Source organism: Eutrigla gurnardus (genome assembly GCF_963514095.1).
Source record: "Eutrigla gurnardus genome assembly, chromosome: 2".
Classification (NCBI taxonomy): domain Eukaryota; kingdom Metazoa; phylum Chordata; class Actinopteri; order Perciformes; family Triglidae; genus Eutrigla; species Eutrigla gurnardus.
The window spans coordinates 9660990-9681764 of NC_139916.1; the positions used below are offsets into that span (position 1 = coordinate 9660990).

The 20775-nt window shown below is 44.3% G+C and overlaps 1 protein-coding gene across 1 annotated transcript in view; it reads right to left on the minus strand.

The window, feature by feature from the left end:
* Positions 1-20775, minus strand: part of ppp1r16b (protein phosphatase 1, regulatory subunit 16B) — a 67803-nt gene that overhangs the window by 8880 nt on the left and 38148 nt on the right. Inside the window, exons 3-5 of the mRNA XM_084023499.1 lie at positions 13820-13890; positions 4802-4947; positions 3871-3974 (exon numbers count right to left, since the gene is read on the minus strand). Coding sequence (XP_083879625.1) covers positions 3871-3974; positions 4802-4947; positions 13820-13890 — 321 coding nt within the window. The remainder of the gene's footprint in view (positions 1-3870; positions 3975-4801; positions 4948-13819; positions 13891-20775) is intronic.

Here is a 20775-nt window from a genome sequence, read left to right on the forward strand (position 1 = left end):
AAACTTGTGTGTGACATGAACAATGCCACCACCATGTTTAACAACCATCTCTGATCTTTAGTATGAATTTGATTAGCTGTGTGGTTTGATGGGGGGGGGGGGCCTCTGGCGGGGATTGAACCAGTGTAAAAAGAGTGGGAGATGCTGATGAAGTGGGCCAAACAGGGGAGGATCAAGACGGAGTCGGATCAGTGGATGCTGCATATCCGATGCTGTGCGTCTGAGGCGTGGTGCTGCTGGCGTGCACATCCCCGCGGCGTCTGGAGAGGGAGGTCTAATCCAGCAGCACAGCGCCGACAACATTACAGGCAGCAATTAGCATCGGCGTGCTCCCTTTGATCGGCTTAATAATCATTCTTCTCACCTACTGTACCGCTAGCTGCATTCTCGGCTCCAGAGATCCCATTGGAAACCTCCTTTTCCCTCTCAGAGCCCCACAATCCCTCTCTCTCTCTCTGTCTGTCTCTCTCTCTCTCTCTGTGTGGATCTCTCTCTCTCTCTCTCTGGGTCTCTCTCCCTCTCCCTGTGTGGGTCTCTCTCTCTCTCTCTCTCTGTCTGTCTGTCTCTCTCTCCCTCTCTGTCTGTCTCTCTCTCCCTTTCTCTCTGTGTGGGTCTCTCTCTCTCTCTGTCTGTCTCTCTCTCCCTCTCTCCGTGGGTCTCTCTCTCTCCCTCTCTCTGTGGGTCTCTCTCTCTCTCCCTCTCTCTGTGTGGGTCTCTCTCTCTCTGTGGGTCTCTCTCTCTCTCTCTCTGTCTGTCTATCTCTCTCTCTGTGGGTCTCTATCTGTCTCTCTCTCTGTCTGTCTCTCTCTCTCTGTGTCTGTCTCTCTCTCTCTCCCTCTCTGTGTGGGTCTCTCTCTCTCTGTCTGTCTGTCTCTCTCCGTGTGGGTCTCTCTCTCTCCCTCTCTCTCTGTCTGTCTCTCTCTCTCTCTCTCTGTGGGTCTCTCTATCTGTCTGTCTCTCTCTCTCTCTGTGTCTGTCTCTCTCTCTCCCTGTCTGTGTGGGTCTCTCTCTCTGTCTGTCTCTCTCTCTCTCTCTGTGTCTGTCGCTCTCTCTGTGTGGGTCTCTCTCTCTGTGGGTCTCTCTATCTGTCTGTCTCTCTCTCTCTCTCTCTGTGGGTCTCTCTCTCTCTCTGTGTGTTTGTCTGTATGTCTCTCTCTCTCTCTCTGTGGGTCTCTCTATCTGTCTGTCTCTCTCTCTCTCTCTGTCTGTCTCTCTCTCTCCCTGTCTGTGTGGGTCTCTCTCTCTGTCTGTCTCTCTCTCTCTCTGTGTCTGTCGCTCTCTCTCTCTCTCTCTCTCTCTCTGTGTGTGGGTCTCTCTCTCTCCCTCTCTCTCTGTCTGTCTCTTTCTCTCTCTCTCTGTCTGTCTCTCTCTCTCTCTCTCTCTCTCTCTCTCTCTCTGTGTCTGTCTCTCTCTCTCCCTGTCTGTGTGGGTCTCTCTCTCTGTCTGTCTCTCTCTCTCTGTCTGTCTCTCTCTCTCTCTCTCTGTGTCTGTCGCTCTCTCTCTCTCTCTGTGTGGGTCTCTCTCTCTGTGGGTCTCTCTCTCTGTCTGTCTCTCTCTCTCTGTGTCTGTCTCTGTCTCTCTCTCTCTGTGGGTCTCTCTCTCTCTCTCTCTGTGTGTTTGTCTGTATGTCTCTCTCTCTCTCTCTCTCTCTGTGTGGGTCTCTCTCTCTCAGTCCGTCTCTGTCTCTCTCTCTCTGTCTCTCTCTCTCTCCCTCCACTACTGTCTCACATCCACGATGCAACCCACACAATGTGGTGTCATGTGACCTGTTTGCACAGTTAAATCTGTGGAGATCATTAGCCCACGCTTGTTTACAATGCGGTATTTATCACGGCAGGGTTTTTCCAGCTCCACCCATGAGGCCCTGCAGCAGCACCCTGCTTCAGCACCCTGCAGCAGCACCCTGCAGCAGCACCCTGCAGCAGCACCCTGCTTCCACACGCTCTCCTCCTGTCTGCCGCCGGGCAGCTCCACTCAAACGTTTGGGATTTACTTTCATACTGAAGGGCACCTTGGCCCAGGGAAAATTCACCTTCTCTTGTCTCTCTCTCTCTCTCTCACACACACACACACTCATACACACTCACACACACATGCGTGCAGACACTCATGTAAACAAATAAATAAATAAACAAACAAACAAACAAGGTTAGCTGCAAGTTGCCCTGACAGTTAATCCTTCCAGAGAGACCTCATTCAAAGTTTGTAACAACGCTAATCACTAAAATTACAACCTTGGAACTGAGCCTTAGTCTCTAGTATGGTTAGTGTTTTAATACCATTGTTTAATTAATATTCCTAGTTATAGAGGAATTTAACAAAAGGCATTAACTATAACATTGTCAATGAAGTTTAATCTTCTCTAATAAGCCTCAGACTTTAGCTTTTTTGAGTTGAAGAGCAGCTGTTAGTTCCCACGTCTGTAAAGACAGCAGGACTTTCATGGGTTTAGTGAAAATCACATTAAATCACTGAATAACAGACTGAAATGAATCACAGGAGGTTCTGTGTTCATTTTTGGGCCGGACTCAGAGATGTTTTATATTTTAAAACGATGCTCATGTTGACATACAACGCTTTGAGTCGGCATTTGGCTGAAGATCAACAAGCTGTTAGTGTTGAGACTCGTATCGACCTTCTCATCTAACTCTCCACCAGGAAGCTACTGAGCACATTCCCTCAAAATGTTGAAGCGTTCCTTCAAAGCAGCCACATTTCAGCAGCCAGCCGGAGCATTCACACCCCGACATCACGCTCCAAAAGCCCCCGCGGCGGCAGATTGGATGCTTTGTGATCACACGCCCGCCTGTGGATGTAACTGTTTACTAGAAAACAAAAACTAAACATTGACGAGAAGAAGGTCGAGTGTTATTTAACCGAGTGTAAATAAAGCTGTCTCCCGGCTCTCTTTGTGTCACGCTTTCTTCCTATCGCACAAAAGCAGGCAGAAACACAAACCCGTCTCCCTCCCGGTTTTGCATGTCGTGTTTGTTTACAGTCACGCGGCATCAGCGTACAGTATCCTCCAAATCTGCACCCCGTCAGGACTGTAAACATCTCAGGGCTCCCCCGAAGCGTCCGTCCTGGAACTGTGGGACATTAAGCGCTCTCTGAGGTCAGAACCCGGCTGCCGTCTTCCTCGGCAATCTGTTCCTGTGGTTGACACACTTCCAACGCTGCCAGCAGAGACAGACAGGCTCTTATCCTGCTGCTAAGCTTAAGGAGGCTTTATACGCTTTGCAACAAGTAAGGGAGGTCGGTCAAAGACCATCAGATACACAGAATTATGCAACATTCCCCTTCCTCAAACAGCGATTGTCCAATGATAACTTAACAACCGTGACTTGGCCTGGAAGCTTTGGATGTGCACCCCTCGCCGGGCCTCGGGGCTTCTGGGCTGTGCCCTCTCTCCGTGAGGGGGGGACGGGCGGGACGGGCCCCCCGGTCCCAGCACGGACTGTCCTCAGTGAGACTGCCGCAAAGTCAGCAACCCACGCCGACACGTCTTGGCTTTTTGCCACATCACAACCATTCACAGATGATTTAATAGTTCACTAGAACACAGATGTGGAGGATGAAGTACCCTCCTCACGTCTAATACTAGAGTAAAAGTAATACAATGTTCAAATACTTTCATTTTACCGCAATAAAAGTACACAATAATTAGTACCAGAATATAAAGTACCGACATTAAAAGTCATTATGCATGGTGAAGATTAATTTCTCATGTGTTCAGTCTGCGGACGTCGTGAGTCTGACGAGCTTCAAACTTGTTCAAGAAAGCACAAAAAAATGTGCTTATCAAACTGCTACAGCTTTAAGATTCTGTCTCTAATATATAATAAATATAAATATATATTCAGACTCTACCTCTGTTGGCCATGGCCGTCTCGATGATGTCCAGGGTCGGGTCGTCCTCACAAAGGTCGTAGGGCATGTTCCCATCAGAGTTGACCGCCAGCAGATCTGCCCCGCTGTGAGAGACGAGCAGATGACTCTTAAAGAATATTATGTTATCCGAATGTACAAAATAAATTAAAAATATTAAAGCTAGACGACAGCTGAATGTAGTTTTGTGTTGTTTTCAGATAGTTGGTCTGTCGTCAGCAGTGCTTTATATCATGGCGGTAAAACAGGCCCGTGTCTCGTACCTCAATAAATCAATCAATGTGGAGCTATATTTCTTTCAGTCCAGAACAAGTTGACGGTATTTAAATCAGTCATTTCACTGTGGTTACGAGTCCAAGTGATAAGATCGGTGTCCTGCATGTCAACAGATGGCAGCAGTGTGTCTGACTCCAACTTATTGTACAGAAAGTCTGTTTGAAAATAGATTTGTTGTATCATCACATATACCGATATCAGAAAAGTATAGTTAAACAATATTGCGCTATGATGTCCTGTGCTTCTATCCCAGATCTGGGAAAGAAGCATAGCACCCCCCCTATTTTATTTATTTGTTTGGCTCCTGCTATTAGTGCGGTCCTCTGGCATTTCCTCTAATCTCTAGGTGCATTACCATCAATTTACGCTCCTGCAGGTTGGAAGCGTCTGTTGTTTTAGGAACAGAAACACCTCATTTCTCTTGCCCAGAATGCAATTAAAGAACAAATAGTTATATGCAAACTGCCTACAGTGGCCACTGAGGACAGTGTTTGCTTTTGTACCTCATTATTTGAATGTGTGTGTTTACTTTTCTCATCTCAACTGCAGTTACAAGTTCATGGTTCAAACAGCCGTTCTAACTTTTAACATTTAACCTCTTCCACTGTGAGAACACTGCAGATCGCCCCTGTCTTACTGTGCAATGAGTATCTTGACGAGTCCCGCGTGGCCGCAGGTAGCGGCGGCGTGCAGCGGCGTCCACAGCTCGTTGTCCTGAGCGTTGACGCTGGCTCCTCGGTCCAGCAGGATCTTCACCATCTCCTCGTAGTTATCGATGCAACACTGTAGAGAGAGTGGGGGGGGAGAGGAGAGGTCATAAATGAAATGTGTTTAACCGACAGCCCAGATGGAGTGAGATGAGGGAGGAAGTAAAACACCAAAGTGAGATTATTCCCTCCGATGTAGCGTGTGATTCACACAGTGAAGTAAAGCCGCGGTGCGTCGATGCAGCCGTGTGCTTCAGCACCTTAATCATCGCAGGAGACGGATTCAAAAAAAGAGCCTCATTCGTCACCCGGAGCACAAAGACAAGTCCATTACCGAATCAAACCGTGTGCCTGCAGAAGTCCTGGAGTCGCCCATCGCAGAACACATTAAGCCAATTTTGAGCACAGTCATTGTGACATCTCGTCCGTAGCGTGGGCCGTTCCCTGGACCGCGACGGAGCCGGAAGTGAATTTTCCTCGTTAAACTTGGGTGTGATTACTGGGTGGGGAGGAAGGAGATTCTTTTTATTTTTCATGTAAACCATCTTCCAAGCTTACTGCCGACGGCAGCGACAGGTTTTTTGGACCGCTGGACAAAGACAAGGACCAGAGAGACAGAGACATAAGTTAAAACACTAGATTACTTTATCACAGCAGGAGGGTTAGAAGCAATCAGAAATCAGAGGGTTCAGAGCAGAAGTCTTGCTTCCAGGCCTTGTCACTTATTAACTGCACTGGTAGAGTTGTGGGTTTGAATCTGATCCATGTAATGTTGTGTTGGAGTCCCTCCTCGCTCCAGTGTTCGTGTCGCATATCAAAGAGGAAATGTCATTTAAAAATCCTTTGTTCCCCAGAAACAGCTGCTGTTTTTGTTGTTTTTTTTGGGGTTTATTTAGCTTCCAAAAGCAGCTTCACTTTTGTGACGAGCTGCTGGAGTGTTGACATTTCCTCGACTCTCTGCTTTGATATGAAAATGAGACATCTGTCATAATGAAATGTAACACGCTGACTGCTGTTAATCTCATTATGTTTCTACCAGCAGAATGCCCCGAACATCGTCTGCTTTCAGCTTCTCAGACGGGAGGGTTTTGTGCTGTTTCATTGTCATTGGAAATGAATATATTTTGTTGTATTTCATATTCGAAGACATCACCTAGAATGGCTTAGAAACCAGACACATTGTGTGTCAGGGTTGATTATATATGTGCAGGCGACGTGCTGCAGACTTCCACCGGCCAACCGGCTAATTTCTAGTCCCACGCTGCAGCTCTTCTAGACGCTCCAAGTGTTCCCGAACCGAATTGATCAGATTTGGACAGTGAAGCGAGTCATTTGCCGGGGTCACGAAGCTCAGAATAATTATTTATTGAACAGCGAGTAGCGGCGGAGTGAGCTACAGCAAAGCCTGCGAACGGCTGCTAAGGAGACGACCAGCCGGTAAATCTTTATGGATTATCTTCCTGTGGGAAGTAAATGTTTAAACTCACCATTGAGCAGCAGAACCCCGGATGCTATATGCTTTAGCTTTCATACATATTGTTAGAGGAGAGGTTATGCTATGGATGACTCCAGTGCGTCATTGACATCGATGTTGTCGGCCATGATTTCAGGCCGGCCAAAAAAAACCCACAAAAAATTCACTGTGTATGATGAGTTTAGTGTGTGTTTCAAATTATTTCTATTTTTTTTTAATTGTGCAAAAAAGTGACAGAGCAGGTGAAGACAAGTACAAGGCAAAAACAGAACAGAAGAAGAAGAAAAAACAACAAAAATATGAAACACACAAAAAAAGAGAAAGCAAACTGAGTGTTTGTGTGTGTGTGTGTGTGTGTGTAGAAGAAGAGATATCATCACCTACTTTAAAATGAACTTACAGATCACACACCTGTGGCATCGAGAGATTAACTCCTTTTTCCCCTCCTACATCTTTAAATATTCCACCAGACTGAACACGCTCACCATAGAAACCGCCAAGACGTGAGCAGATTGTTTTTTTTTTTTTTCGTGGAGGATGAGCTGAAGAGCAATCTCTAGAGGTTTCTAGTCTCTGAGAGTGGCAGCGAGAGCAAGTAACACTGAAGCTAGAGAGCTACAAACTCACAACCTCAACAAAGAGAAGAGGAAGGCAGGTTGGAGGAAATATGAGGTACATTTTGGAAAAATGCAAATATCGACAGCAGTTTCTCCTCCAGCATCGTATTGACATCATTAAGACAAGCAGACAAACAGCTCCGGTAACAGATAATGAGTATAAAATGATTGTTTTCAATAATAAATGTGACTTTTCAGACAATGAAGCATCCCCGGAGTGATGAGTGTTGAGCTTTAAACTGTTATTGTGCGACAAGGTGTGCGGATGTGACTGTGGGACGATTTAATGGATGAGACCGACACCTTTGGTGCTCCATCTCTGTCTGCCTGCCGCCTGGCAAACACATCTTAATCTGAATGCTTTAAAAAAACACCAAATTGAGGTAAGGAGAGAATGAGTTGTGTGCATTCACAGGAGTTTTTGTAGCATCGCCTGCCAAGTCGACTCAGATAAGGCGGTTCTGACAGCAGCGCGAACAGAAATTAATACACAACACGAGAGAGGAAATGAAATGACTTCACAGATGCGGAGGACAGACAGCAGGAAGGCAAATAAAGAGGTGAAATGGATGAGTAGAAAACAGAAAAAAAACAACACAGAGTGCCTGGAAACACTGACGAGCACATCCTGTCGGCAACGATTCAGTCACGGACGTCGCAGCGTGACGAGTCAAGGCCTTTTCACATTCAGCTCAACACTTTCACATGAGAATTGTTGTGCCTTTACCTGAGTCAATTTGTATGTTTACATTATTTATGTAACATAACGAGGAAAACACATTCAATATGCAGCTGCAGGACTACCGTTTATGTGACGTGTCCCAAATAAATAAGTAAGTAAGTAAATAAATAAATAGGTCCAGTGCTCATTGAGAGCTGCTTCCCTGATTGGAAAAACAAGCAACCCAATCAGATATATTGATATTTACACATCGATTAAGCTTGTAGATGAAACGAAGTTGGTGACAAGCGTTTATGATATCAATCAACTTAAATTAATGATAGCTCTTGATCTGCACATTTCCACGGCTACATACAGTATGTCAACGATCAACCGCCTCTTATCTTTTGAGGTAGAGGATGGAAAAAGATTGTTGATTGGAAAAGAAACAAAAAAAAGAGCTGCATCACAGTAAAAGCACTCAGGCAACGCGTATCAAAGAAGAGAGACGTGAAGGCGACAGTGTGAAGATCCCGATCACAGAAGGAGGTTCACGTTAAGGTTTCTCTCCTAGAGCGATCTGTGCCAGACTCCGTGTGAAAGATTTATGTGCATACAAATCATAGAAACTCAGCTGGCCTCGAGATAAGGAAGGCGAGAGACAGAAGCCTTCTTCCGAAGCTCCCAAAAGCAGAAGTGCAACTGGTTTATTTGTGTCAACGACTTCCGGCGTCGATGATGTCATAAGAGCGTCGAACGTTCAAAAGAGACGGAAGAGTTTTTAGTCGACGGCGATGTTGATGCCGCGGGGAGACGAGCATCGAGCGGCCTCGCAAACTGACAAACACAAGACAATTAAGAGACAAACAAGCTCGTCAAAGACGTCTGATAGACTGACGGATTAGCTGGCGTCTAAATCTGCCGCCGGCAGCAGTGAGCGTGACGGATGTCGTCAGAAAACCCGAGAGGAGGATGCAACCTTCACACTCGCCAGCTAATCTGCTCACCTCCTCAATCTAAACCAGCCACCTGCTGGCTGACTCAACTCATCCCTTCACTCTGGGAAAAAATACATATAAAAACCACACATACCTGCACTCACAAATTAACTAGCCCTTTAACTAGACGCCTAGCCCCGCCCCCCGCCGGACCCCACAAGCCTCCACCCGTCTCCAGCTGCCAACAACACGATGAGAGGAGAAATAATGTGCCTTTCATGAAAACACAATGACGGGACTGTGCGTCCGACAAAGGGTCAGATTATGTTGCTGGAAAACAAAAGCAGGCAGTCTTGCTGGGATCAGTCGGTGGGCCGAGAGGACGGCGGTCCGGGGCGAGGAGCGAGATGACAAGGAAGGACATCCGAGACCAAATGGCTGACATTTCTGTTGTCACGAGCCGGCACTGAAACTGAAATACTGAGGGGGTTAAGTGGGCAAAACCAAGACCAGGAGGCCGAGAATGTAAAGGAATTTCATTTAATAATTGCTGACAGATTCATATAGAACATATTTTAAATCTATAGTGGCATCTACATCACAATTTCACAACATAACATTTAGCGAATAGGAAGAGTTCTAGTTGCGTATTATAGGTTGTACGCATATTAATGTGTATTTTTGGACATATTTTTTAGAAGAAAAAAGTTTGGGATCAAATCATTTTGGGGACCCCCTGTTGAGGATCTCTGGATTGAGTGTTGGAACAAGGCCGATGATCATTACAGCACAAGTTCTCTGCATAAATATTTGAGTGCTGGAATCACTGAAGTAAAAATGTTTTTTAAATGCGACTCCAGCGATGGTTGGACGCCCCGCCACGACTGAGTCGGGTAGCAACAGCAGCGAGACGCCACGAGCGAGGGAAAGCATTCTCCTGGCGAGGTTTCTCCTCCCTCCACCTTGAAGGTTGTTCAGACCAAGAATAACTGTGTCAAAGCCCCGTTTTAATCTCTCCCGGCCATCAATCAGTCCACATTGTCCACGAAGCCGCGTTGGATTGGCTCAACAGGTGGTTGGAGAGAAAGCGCCGGTTTCAACGGTGTAACTGGATGTCTGTGTTTCCGGAGGGAAGTTTCACTGCTTCATCTTCTCACACTTTCAGATACGAGTCAGGCTTCATTTTTTTGCTGATTGCTTTCGGTCATATCTGAGCTGTATTAGCAGAATCCTGCTGCTGCACATTCAAACTTTATCGTATTTCGATGCCTGTTTACTATTATTATATTATTATATCCACCGATGCTGCTATTATTATTAGTCATATTTCTATTATTATTCCTGCTATTAATGCTATAATTATCATCCTATTATATTCTCCCTCCCTCCCGAAGCGGTCCAGGCAGATGGCTGCCCACCCAGAGTCCGGTTCAGTCCAAGGTTTACAGCCTTTAAAGGAGACTTTTCTTTACCCGGTCTTGATCACGAGGGCATGGTGAGTCCTTGTAAATGACTAGACCCGCTCTGTCAGGGCGTTTTCACACCTGTGGTTCGTTTGCTCTGGTCCGAATCAGGGACCAACTTGTTACAATGTTGCAAATTGCCTCGAGTTTGGTTTGTGTTCACACGGCAGCATTCACAAGCGGACCAAAATGTTTGATGCACGGGGAAACTGCTCTCTAATTGGTCGGAATTTCCTCGTGGGGAAACTCCCGGAAGTAAACAAAGAAGAGCAGCCTCCAGAGCGCTACTTTTCAATTTTACAATGGAGGGAAAGCTACGCGGGTTGCTCTTGGCCCTGGTCTTCGTGTATTACGTCCCCGAGCCGTTTGCTGAAGAGTGAGTAGATTTCAGTGTTTTTATGTGTTGTCGAAAGTTGTGAGTTTATATAGTCATCCGACCAAACCTCTATGAGGCACTGCACCTTCTCACGAGTCCACGTCTGTCCACGATTACTCGGATTCATCTCGACCATCTTCTACCCATAATGCACAGCGCAGCTGGCTACGGGAGGTGGTTTAGTCCAAAACAGGCTCAATGCTCCCCCAGTTCGGTCGGATCGAGGTTGGATCATGTTCTCACCACAATCGAACCGCACCAGAGTTTGTTTGGAGCCGGACCGAGACCATCCCTTCCAGGAGGTCTCGGTCCGGTTGTTTTGGTCCGCACCCGAGTGCGATTGATGTGTTCAGACCTTCCCAAACGAACTGCACCAAGGGGGGAAACGCTCCAGGATTCGATTCAACCGAACTAAACAAGGCAGGTGTGAAAACGCCCTAAGTGTCTCCAGATGACATGATATAAATGCATCGATTTGTATTCAAATTAAAAGCCGACCACAGGCTTTTTATTGTGATGCGGCCACAGTGCATTTGTGGTGGAGCTTCGTCAGCTGTAATAAAAGTCGCTCTACACAACAAGATACTGATGTAATTCTGTGATATAGAGTTTTGAATAGCTAACGGGGAGAATAGTAGAAGAACAAATGTTTATCAGGCTCTACAGCGACAAGCATCAAAATAAAGATGTCCACGCTGTCCTGTGGAAAACCATCGCATGTCACAAATCCAGTATCAAACTATCCAATTATGAAGTAATAGAATCCGTCACATCATCCCAGCGTTATCCAGCCAGCTAACTGTGGACAAAAGCACATTCTCTAATAGAACTGAAGCTGACAAGAAGCTTTACTTCTTCTCCAGGGCCCATATCGTAAATTCAGTGTGTGTGTGTGTGTGTGTGTGTGTGTGTTTTCCGGCACATACAGCGCCCCTAAAAGCCATCTATTGATTAATGTGTCCCATCAGCGAGGTGAGACTGACCCCAGATAGGTAGGACATCTCATTTAGAGAAACATCACCACCACTTCCCTTCATTTATCTCACCCTCTGCCATATGTGTGTGTGTGAGTATGAATTCCCCCCATGTGTGTTTTCCTGTCTCCGTTCTGCCTGTGTGGGAATGGCTGCATTTGTCAAACGGTAGCAGGAGTGAAAAGGTCTCATCTCGAAGACGGCGTGCAGGCCGACCCGTCCAAATGGCAGATTATCGGGTACAAACACATTCAGTGCCGAAAGGTCGAGCTCAGCCGACGGCCCCGCGGCTTTTAAAAACACAAGCCACACCGGCGGTGACTGATGGACTTCAATTTTCTCTTCCCCTTGGTCATTTCGCCGCCTCCCAGCAGGAGCCGGAGCATTAGGCTTTGAGCAGCCCGAGAGGGGAAAAGGAGACGGCTGTGTTAGCTGAAGCAGAGCGAAGAGAGAGGACAATAACTAGAGGTGTAGAACAACTGTAGGCAGAGAGAGAGATGAAAGGATGAACAGCAGAGGACAAACCGAGGGGATGAGTGCTCATCACATGCCTTCTTTGTGATGAGCACTCATCCCATCGGTTTGTGAAAACTTGGGTGTCTTTTACGCTGTAAACGCCTATAAAGATGTGGGTTTGGGCCAAAATAAGATGCTGAGTTTACTGAGATTTACATGTCAGAGTAGAGCTGGGCGATAAATAGATTTGATCGATGAATTAAAATTCATGCTTTAGGAGGATTTTTGATGTGGGTGATTAAGGAGTTGTCTTCTGACGTTTTCCAAGACGAGGACGGTATGTCGGCGTTGCAAACGAGGGTCGGTTTCACTGCTTTGTTTGTGTTTACAGGTTGGATTTTCTTTTTTTAACATACAGCAGTTAATTTGTCCTCAGAAACCAACCTGAGCCTGACTGACGAGTTAGCAAAACTAGTGCCGCATAAAGAAGACACGGTACCTCAGCTGTGCTATGTGTTTATATGCTGGAACATTCTTTGCTGAATTTTAATGGTAAAATGTCCTTGAAAACGCTCAAATTCGTCCAGAAGGCAAACATGTTCTGCTGGAGTGAACAGAGCTGAGCAGATGTGATGCAGTTGATCGGTCAGCCATGTTTTAGTTTAGTTTTTGCATACTTAAGGTAATCGGGGCCTAGACCGCTGTTATCTATCTAGTTAGTACCTTGTTGTTTCAGACGTCTAAACACATGTTTGGACCCTGAAAATCAGGCGGTGTCTGGTTCACTGTGGGGACAGGAAATGGACACAAGGCAGAGGACACTTTTCGACATTCCAATCAAAAGAATGACTGATTTGTGATCAAATGAGACATGTAATTACCCATTATTTACAGACAACTGAGCAGTTTTCCGTGAAAGTGATCTGGAGCATTGATATGGATGAATCTCATGCCAGTAATGGCCCTAATTAGCGAGTGAAAATCCGCCTCATGTCCTCGATCAATTTCCTGCATCGAAATTGGTCTAATTTCCCCAATACTGAACTCATTTCCTCACTGTAAGAAATCTTTTTTTTTTTTCAGTCCTCAACCCTCTATTCTGCACAGGAGACTTTAATTCATAGTTCTGCAAACTAATCACACCAGGAAATGATTTAATTACATTTCAACAAAAGACTGAGATTTTAATGGTGAAGTTGGAATTGATTAATAGGAGTTTTAAAAAGAGAGTCGCAATATTTTACTGCTGCGGTGCAAAACATGGACATGTGGAATATTTGGTGAGCCAGCTCTTTTTGTCATCTTCCGATATTTGGTGCACAAGCTATTATCCATTTTGTAAATAAACATCTGTTTAGCTGCTGAAGGAGATTGTAACTGAATTTGAGGTCGAACTATAGTGGATTTTTAAAGGGCGATACAATAACGAGCCTCTAGCTGATTAATTGAGCAACATCGCTCCACCGCGAGGAAAGAAGGAATCAATCTCTGACTCTATTACAGACTTTAACTGAACATCCAAGTCAAAGTAATTATACCTAAATAAATAAAAATAGGTCAGTGAATATCAAACCTCCTGAAGAGGATTAATGTGGAACTGAACTGAACAAACTAATCGAGGCGGGAGATTTTTAGATTTTTTTGAAAGAGGGTAGTGAAAGTTTCTCACCAGCTGGACTTAATGGTGCATTTTTATTTCTGTCAGCTACAGACATTTTATTTCCTCACTGAATGGAATCATTAGCAAAAGAACAGCGTGACGTGTAATCTGGTGGATTACATCGTTGGAATATTTACAGTTACATTGTCATGTGTCCTGTTACATTGTTAAAAGCCAGTTAGTAAGTTAAAGTAACTGTTCAATTAAACAATAAAATCTCTGCATTGAGAAACGTAATTAAAGTTCTGCCATGTATTTATGACTGGAGAGCGTAATTTCCCATTTTCAGTTTGAGGCAAGAAGAGTAAGACAGATGGTGGACGTGGTACCTGATGCAGGGCGGTGAGGCCGTCTTCATTGCAGAGGTCTGGACTCACGTTGTTCCTCAGCAGGTGGCGTACTGGTGGAAAAGAGACGGAGAAACACATACGTGAAGGTGGAAGTCTCAAACAACTGGAAAAGATTCATATTTCGGACACTTCCCTCCGTTGACTTGAAAAACTGCATTATCTTTTACAAATCACTCCAAGACATGTTTTACTAGCACTTGTTTTGTAGCCGAGAACTGAAAAATATTAAATTTGTCTGAAATTGAGTGGAGAGGCCTACGTGTCGATACGGCCGTTCAGCTTCGAATTAATATTTCTAAAAGGATGCGATGTTCTGGGGAAATGAAACAATGGGTGGAGGATTAAATGGGATTCCTCTTGCTTGCTCACGCAGCCCCGCAGGTGCACCTTTACTTAACCTTTTATTTTCCAACGAGATCACCAATCACTCTGCAATCCATTAATTCACCGCGTCATCGTGATGCATCCCTGCCGGAACGTCCATCTCTCAAATTATCAGGAAGTTACCCAACTGACCTTGGAGATATGGATGACGGGTGGAGGTGGGGAGGGGGGGGGGGGGGGGGGTGACGGAGGATGATGTAATGATGCTTGGGATTACGATGTTTTGTATGCTTCATACTACCAACAAATGAACACTCTGCCCAGAATATCACACTGGACAGCTCCCAGCCTGCTAACGCTGCTAAACCTGCTAGCCTGAGCAGGAAGTGGCGGTGGCACACAGGGTGTCTCTCCACGCCAGCTTTATCCCGTTTTTTGGCAGCGCTGCCATCTGCCTTTGTTTCAGAGACAAAAAAAACAAAAAAAACAGCCAGTGGATAAATCAGGTCATGGCGCTGAAAGAGAGATGAGAGAGATTTGGGATGATAATGATCACATCTGTCCCTCAGACTGCCAGAAAACCATTTTCAGACGCATGATGTCCACACACACCACACGTATGCATACAGCGATACAGCAATACAGCGATACAGCGATACAGCGTCACGATACCAAATGGCTATAACATGCACGTACACACAGGAGAGGCTGGAGGGACGTCAATGTAAACGCAACATCAGCATAGGTTTGGTTTCAGTGGAAAGTCAGAAAGAAATGTAAAAAAATAAGAAATAATGGGCTGATCAAAGCTCAAATTTATATATATATATAGCTCTTTGCTTTTCACACTCAATAATGAACCATTTCCAACATCGAGCACCTTTTATATAACAATGTGAATTGCCGATGAAATGCAGGCACTTTGGAGACGCTGAGCTTGACATCTTTTGGCAGGAATATAAAGTTAAGAGCCTTCAGAGCTCCTAGAAGAGTGCCCATAATTTGAAGTGCATTTTTTTTATTGCAGCTTATGAAAGACAAGAGAGGGAGGTCGCGCCAACGAGATGTATAAGAATGAAACCTGGCCGCGGACAGGTCAGTGTTCATGCAGGAGGAGTTTCCTTTTAAGTGAGATTTAGATGTTAGTGCCGGTCGACGATAATGGCAACCGGTCATTACGGGAAAAAACGTGCTGAGCAAAATCGCACAAACGTGGCAGAGAGTGCTTTTTTTCTCTACAGTAAAGTAGATTCATGGAAGTGCAGCCATCGCTTCCCTAAATCCATTATTCCACTTCCTGAACACGGCAGCTATTAGACCTCAATTAAGCGTCTGACAAGCATCGTTGTCAACATCGAACTGGGATATTTGTCTCTGCCGGAAACATTTCGGTGCCATCACAAGCGTGCACACGTCTCCAACATCAGCCGCCTCTAAACACCAGGGACACCCGGATGAAATGAGCTTCTGGAGCTGCCTGGCTCGCTGTTCATGCACTCCAGCAGGAGGTAAGCCGGGGGGGTATATTACTACTGGGAGAATTGGACCCAAGGTCATAAAGTGCAAGCTCAGTCCGACTGCAACCAATAAATGTCACCATCTCTGTTTCCCGCTGTGTATTTAGAAGCGTCTACGACGTCGATTTTAAACAACACGATCTCAGAGGAACAACAGGAACACAAATCACGCCAGCAGCCGACATGAGCTGCATCCTCTGCTTTTCCTTGTAATTATTTACGGGGTGAATTTCTGGAATTCAACATTTCTTGTCATGCCTAAGGAGTTTATAATTGGATTTATATTGGCACAAATACGGAATTTCAATAAGACTATTTACGTTGTATGAAGGCAGGACAAGGTTTCCAGAGAATTACTAGATTGTACCTTTTATTCCCTCGCCCAGAGGAAGTCAAAATGTCATGTTTTTTACCCCTCAATAAGCAACAGTGGTATATTCATTTACTTTTATTATAAGTAATAATAATATAGTTCTTGAAAGCCTGAACATGCACAAATAAGGTTGTTTTTTTTCAAAGCAAAGCTTAATTGAAAAGGGTTTTCTACAGTATTTGCCGTAACATCTGGAGAAATAAAGTGCATTCAGAAAGTATTGAGGCCACTTCACATAAGAGTATATAAATGAATCTCCATCGACCGCAATTACAGCCTTGAGTCATCTTCTTCTTCCTGAATGCACTGTACAAACGTCAGATTTATCATTGAACAACCTCTTCCCAAGATATGTATATATCGAACATTACATGATAGCAAAGATATAACTAAACCTACGGACTACATCAATGTCATTGAAGATAGTGAGAACCTGTTACCTCCCTGTAAAATAACTAAATATGTATCAAAGAGGTTAAGGTGCTGATATTGGCTGCAGTGACGAAGCCAGGTTTAGTTTTATAAGCTTTTCATTTATTTCATGTGCGATGAAAAACCCTTTGAAACGATTTCTGGATGAAGCCTCATCGCTTCCTGTTTAGTGCTTTCCTTTTCTTACTTACAAATTAATCTCACCACTGATCAACAGTCTGGATGCGATCATTCCAAAGTTGTAATCAGATGATTTTTAGCTGGTCATGAAATTAGTTTTATAGCTTTTTGTCACGGTAGAAATTCACCTTTTTCTTGCCCGCATACACAGAGATGAGTCCAGTAATATTACGTAAAAGGGTATAAGGTTGATACTCGCCGCCATAAAAGCAGCTTGAACAAAATGTTTAGGTTTTTATTAAATAAACAAAATATTTTCAGTCATAATGAAGATTTGAGGCATATCGTTATAATCTTTAAAAAGTTTAAAATAAATACATGTCGCCACATGAAATGGTACTCTCTTTTCATCCAGAGGTTTATTATTACAGCCGTGTGATCAGTGAGCTCAACAGCAGCTTCACACACAGAATCTAGATCCTACTAGATATTAGACACATGCTAATGTCATCTGTAATCCGCAAATGCGCAAAATACCACATTTCATAAACGCATCGCATGGTGCATCTCACCATTATGTATTGTTAAAGATGTGTAGAGTCTATTCCTCCTCAAAAACCTTGATTTTACATCCTTAACATCAGAACGTGTTGGTTTGGTTTGGATACAAGAGCAAACGTGAAAGAGATGAATTAAACAGTTTATCTGTCCCAACATCAGAATTGTTAGTAAGTCTGATGAACAAGAAGCAACAAAACACATCGAAAAGACAAAGTAACACAAGACAACATGGAGTCTGTTTAAATCGAACTCTGGTGCTGGTCCGGTGGTCTCGGACCATTTCCCAGCGGATCCTCATGCGGTTCGATTGCAGTGAGACTATCCGGCAGACGCTGGTTAAACGACAGATAAACAAGAGTGGGAAAGGTCGGTCTCGGAGTGTAGAAGTGTTCGCTTGAACTAAAGTCCACAACAACAGTGGAAGATATAGAGTCTCTCGAGACAAACTGGAGGAAAGATCCATGCGAAGAGTAGATTTCAACAATATAGCAATAGTTCAAAGTCCACAATTCCCTCGAAGTGGAAGCTCTCGAAATGAAAGATGAATTTGCTTCTTCGTACTTGTCCCTCAGCAAAAAAACCCAACAACTTTTCATTATTTGGTCCACTAAAGCTTCTGAAAGTGCCCTGAGACAAAGAGAAAAAAAAGCTGTTACATCAGTCACTACATTTAAATTGTAGTGACTGAAAGTGCCAGAAAGGTTGTGGATGGATTTTTCCACAAAAAAGAAAATTACATTTTCCAACTGCTCTGATCACATAACAGAGATTTGATTTCTGTTGCATTCAGATTGAACAAAACTCTCCCCCCCCCCCCCCCCCATCTTCAGTCCAGTTTCATGATAAGCAACACAGAGGTTGAGGACGAGTGACGGAGTCGGCTTGAACAGCAGCACTAGATAAACACCGGCCTGTCACCGCTCACTTCCCCCGCACGACACACAGCTATTCATCTCAATGAAACACTGCCTGCCGGTACATAATGTACACAAAGCTGGGCGGCACTTATGATGAGTGGGCTTACTCTAAAGATGTTACGGTTTTCATGTTACTTCTCCTTTACGTGGGAGCCCCCCCCCCCCCCCCCCCATGTGTGTTTGGATTTGTGTGTATAGATTCAACGCCTAAAGCAATAAATAGAGACTCTCCGTTTTCACAGAGTCTGGAAAAGACGACAGTTGTGTCTAATGGCGTTCATCTGAGGCAGAAGTCGGATGCTCTTCAGGCTGGAAATTATACATTTTCGGAAACATGATGTGCTGGAAAGCAGACGCACATGCCGGCAGACACATTTACCGCCACCAAAAAACCGCTTGATATTGCATTGCTTCTGAGGCAGGCATGCACCGAAATATATGCATTAAGGTGAATTGCTTTCCATGTGTGTGCGCTGAAGCAATCGTTGAGATGAAATAGATTTGAGTCGTGATGTGTGATGCATCGGAAGATGAGAAAGATGAGAAAGATGTGAAGGAAAAGGGCAAGACGTTTAAACAGCTGGAGGAGAAAGGCGGAGAGACGGCTCGTTTAACATTAATGAATGTTGCCGTAGCTTTGTTTTGGTTCCTCTAATGCATATTTTATTTCGTGTTTTGTCATTCGATATATATATTTTTTCCATGTCTGGGTAAAATATTCGTTTTTTGTTTTAAATTTTCCGTCTGTCTGAACAATGTTCAATAAAGTGCTCATGAAATTCAAAAAGCCTTTCCTTTCCTATGCGGTGACAATGTGAGCGTGGTGTATATAAAGGTGTGTGTATTACAGTGTAAGAGTGCAGCGATGCTTGCCTCCTTTATCACGTCACACAGCGAAGCACGCAGCGACGCATACAAATCATCAATGCTGAGGCAAATTGAGAATCAAATTCTCTCTGCTGAAAAAACCTCACATGCAGTGTTCTTTATTTGTGCCTTATTACCTTAAAATGGAGAAAGAGCGAGCGGACATATCATCGTTTTCTTAGATGATCTAGCCAAGATTCAGTTCCTTCTCAGGTCAGTGAGGAAATAAAATGCCTTTTCAGGTTATATTTTGCGAATGCATTTGAAATTTCAAGTAGAACGAACACCGCTTTGCAGTTTACATTGAAGTCGGTGCAAAATGTCCTAGAAATTCAACAATTAATCTGTTTAATTGATCGACTAATCGAGAACTTGTGTAAAGCTCCCACCTTTGTAGCAGTATTTGCAGTATTGATGTAGTGACTTCAAAGTTAAAAGTCCCTTTTCATGAACAGGTTGTGTAATTTTGATCCTGCACGTCTGTGACAGCAGACTTTATGACCAGCGCTACTTGAAAATGTGCAACTTCTTTTACTTTTATCTCACCCCGTGGCGAAGGAGTTTCATGGTAAAAAGGGAAAAGGATCTTAGAGAATAAATCAGACAAACCCTGACAGGGAAGTGCCGGCGATAAAAAAAAAAAGTTGTTCTACATCACACAGATGGATACATGGGTACAAAGAGATGCAGAGGAGAAAGTAAAATAGCATTGAAGGAGGCGACACAAAGCATGAATGTGATTCCTATCTGTGTGTGGCAGCAGCCAACGGGGCAGAGCAAACACAGAAATCTTTAAAAAGCAATCCAGTACATCGAAGGGTCACCGTGATCATTATCTGCACGCAGAAAAAGCTGGTTACGCAGCGGCTCAGACGTCTCATGCACGTCTTCCTGGGCAGGTCTCATGACTTCCCATGGAGGGAGGAGATGGAGCTGGACGAGATGCTTCCCAGAAGATAAAAGATACATCAACAAACACCAGCGCAGGAAGAGAAACCCACCCTTCCTTCCTGTTATCTCACTGTGCCTCCACAATACCGTGTGTGTGTGTGTGTGTGTGTGTGTGTTGGCGATGGAAACAAATCTCAAGTGAATAAACTTTGAGGTATTTAGGTCATATGTTTCCTGAACTCTGATTATTGATAAAAACAGCCAACCAGTTCATGAATATCCTCTTCACTGCAGTGCACATATAACGCGTTAATGTGATGATTTGAGTGGGGATTTTACGGTTTGGATGGGGTTTCCTGGAAGGAACCGTCTTTGAGCGTATTATAACTCAGTGTTTCTGATCATTCGATTTACTCTTCGTGGTTTAACATTCTTGGAAAGTTTGCCACCGTGCATGAAATTGCTTGACTTCCTTTTACACATCAGGATATGGTTAAAAAAAAAAAGGGTACTGAAGTAGTACTGCTTTTTTTCCAGGAGGCTCTGCTTGATGGCCCGTTTTCAATAGTTCTCCTCACTTTGAGTTTCAATTTCATGTCTTATTTCCTCAATGTTATTTAGATAAACACACAGGACTCTCCTGGATTAATGTGACACACGCTCTAATTATTTCATCCTTGTTTGTGAGAATGAACCTTTCTTTCAGTTTGATGCAGCGGCTGGCTCTAAATTCTGGCCTCCGTCGCTACGGAGAAGAGACCAGTGAGTCAGAGGAGGAAAAACAAATTTAAAAAGCTCTTGTCGCTGCAATCTTAACATGCAGATTGTATTATGATTCATGTTACAAATGCAATCTTCACCTCGCACCTGCAGAATTTTAGGCTCCTTGATTGGATTTCGGAGTCAACCTGGTTTTTACAAACACAATGATTA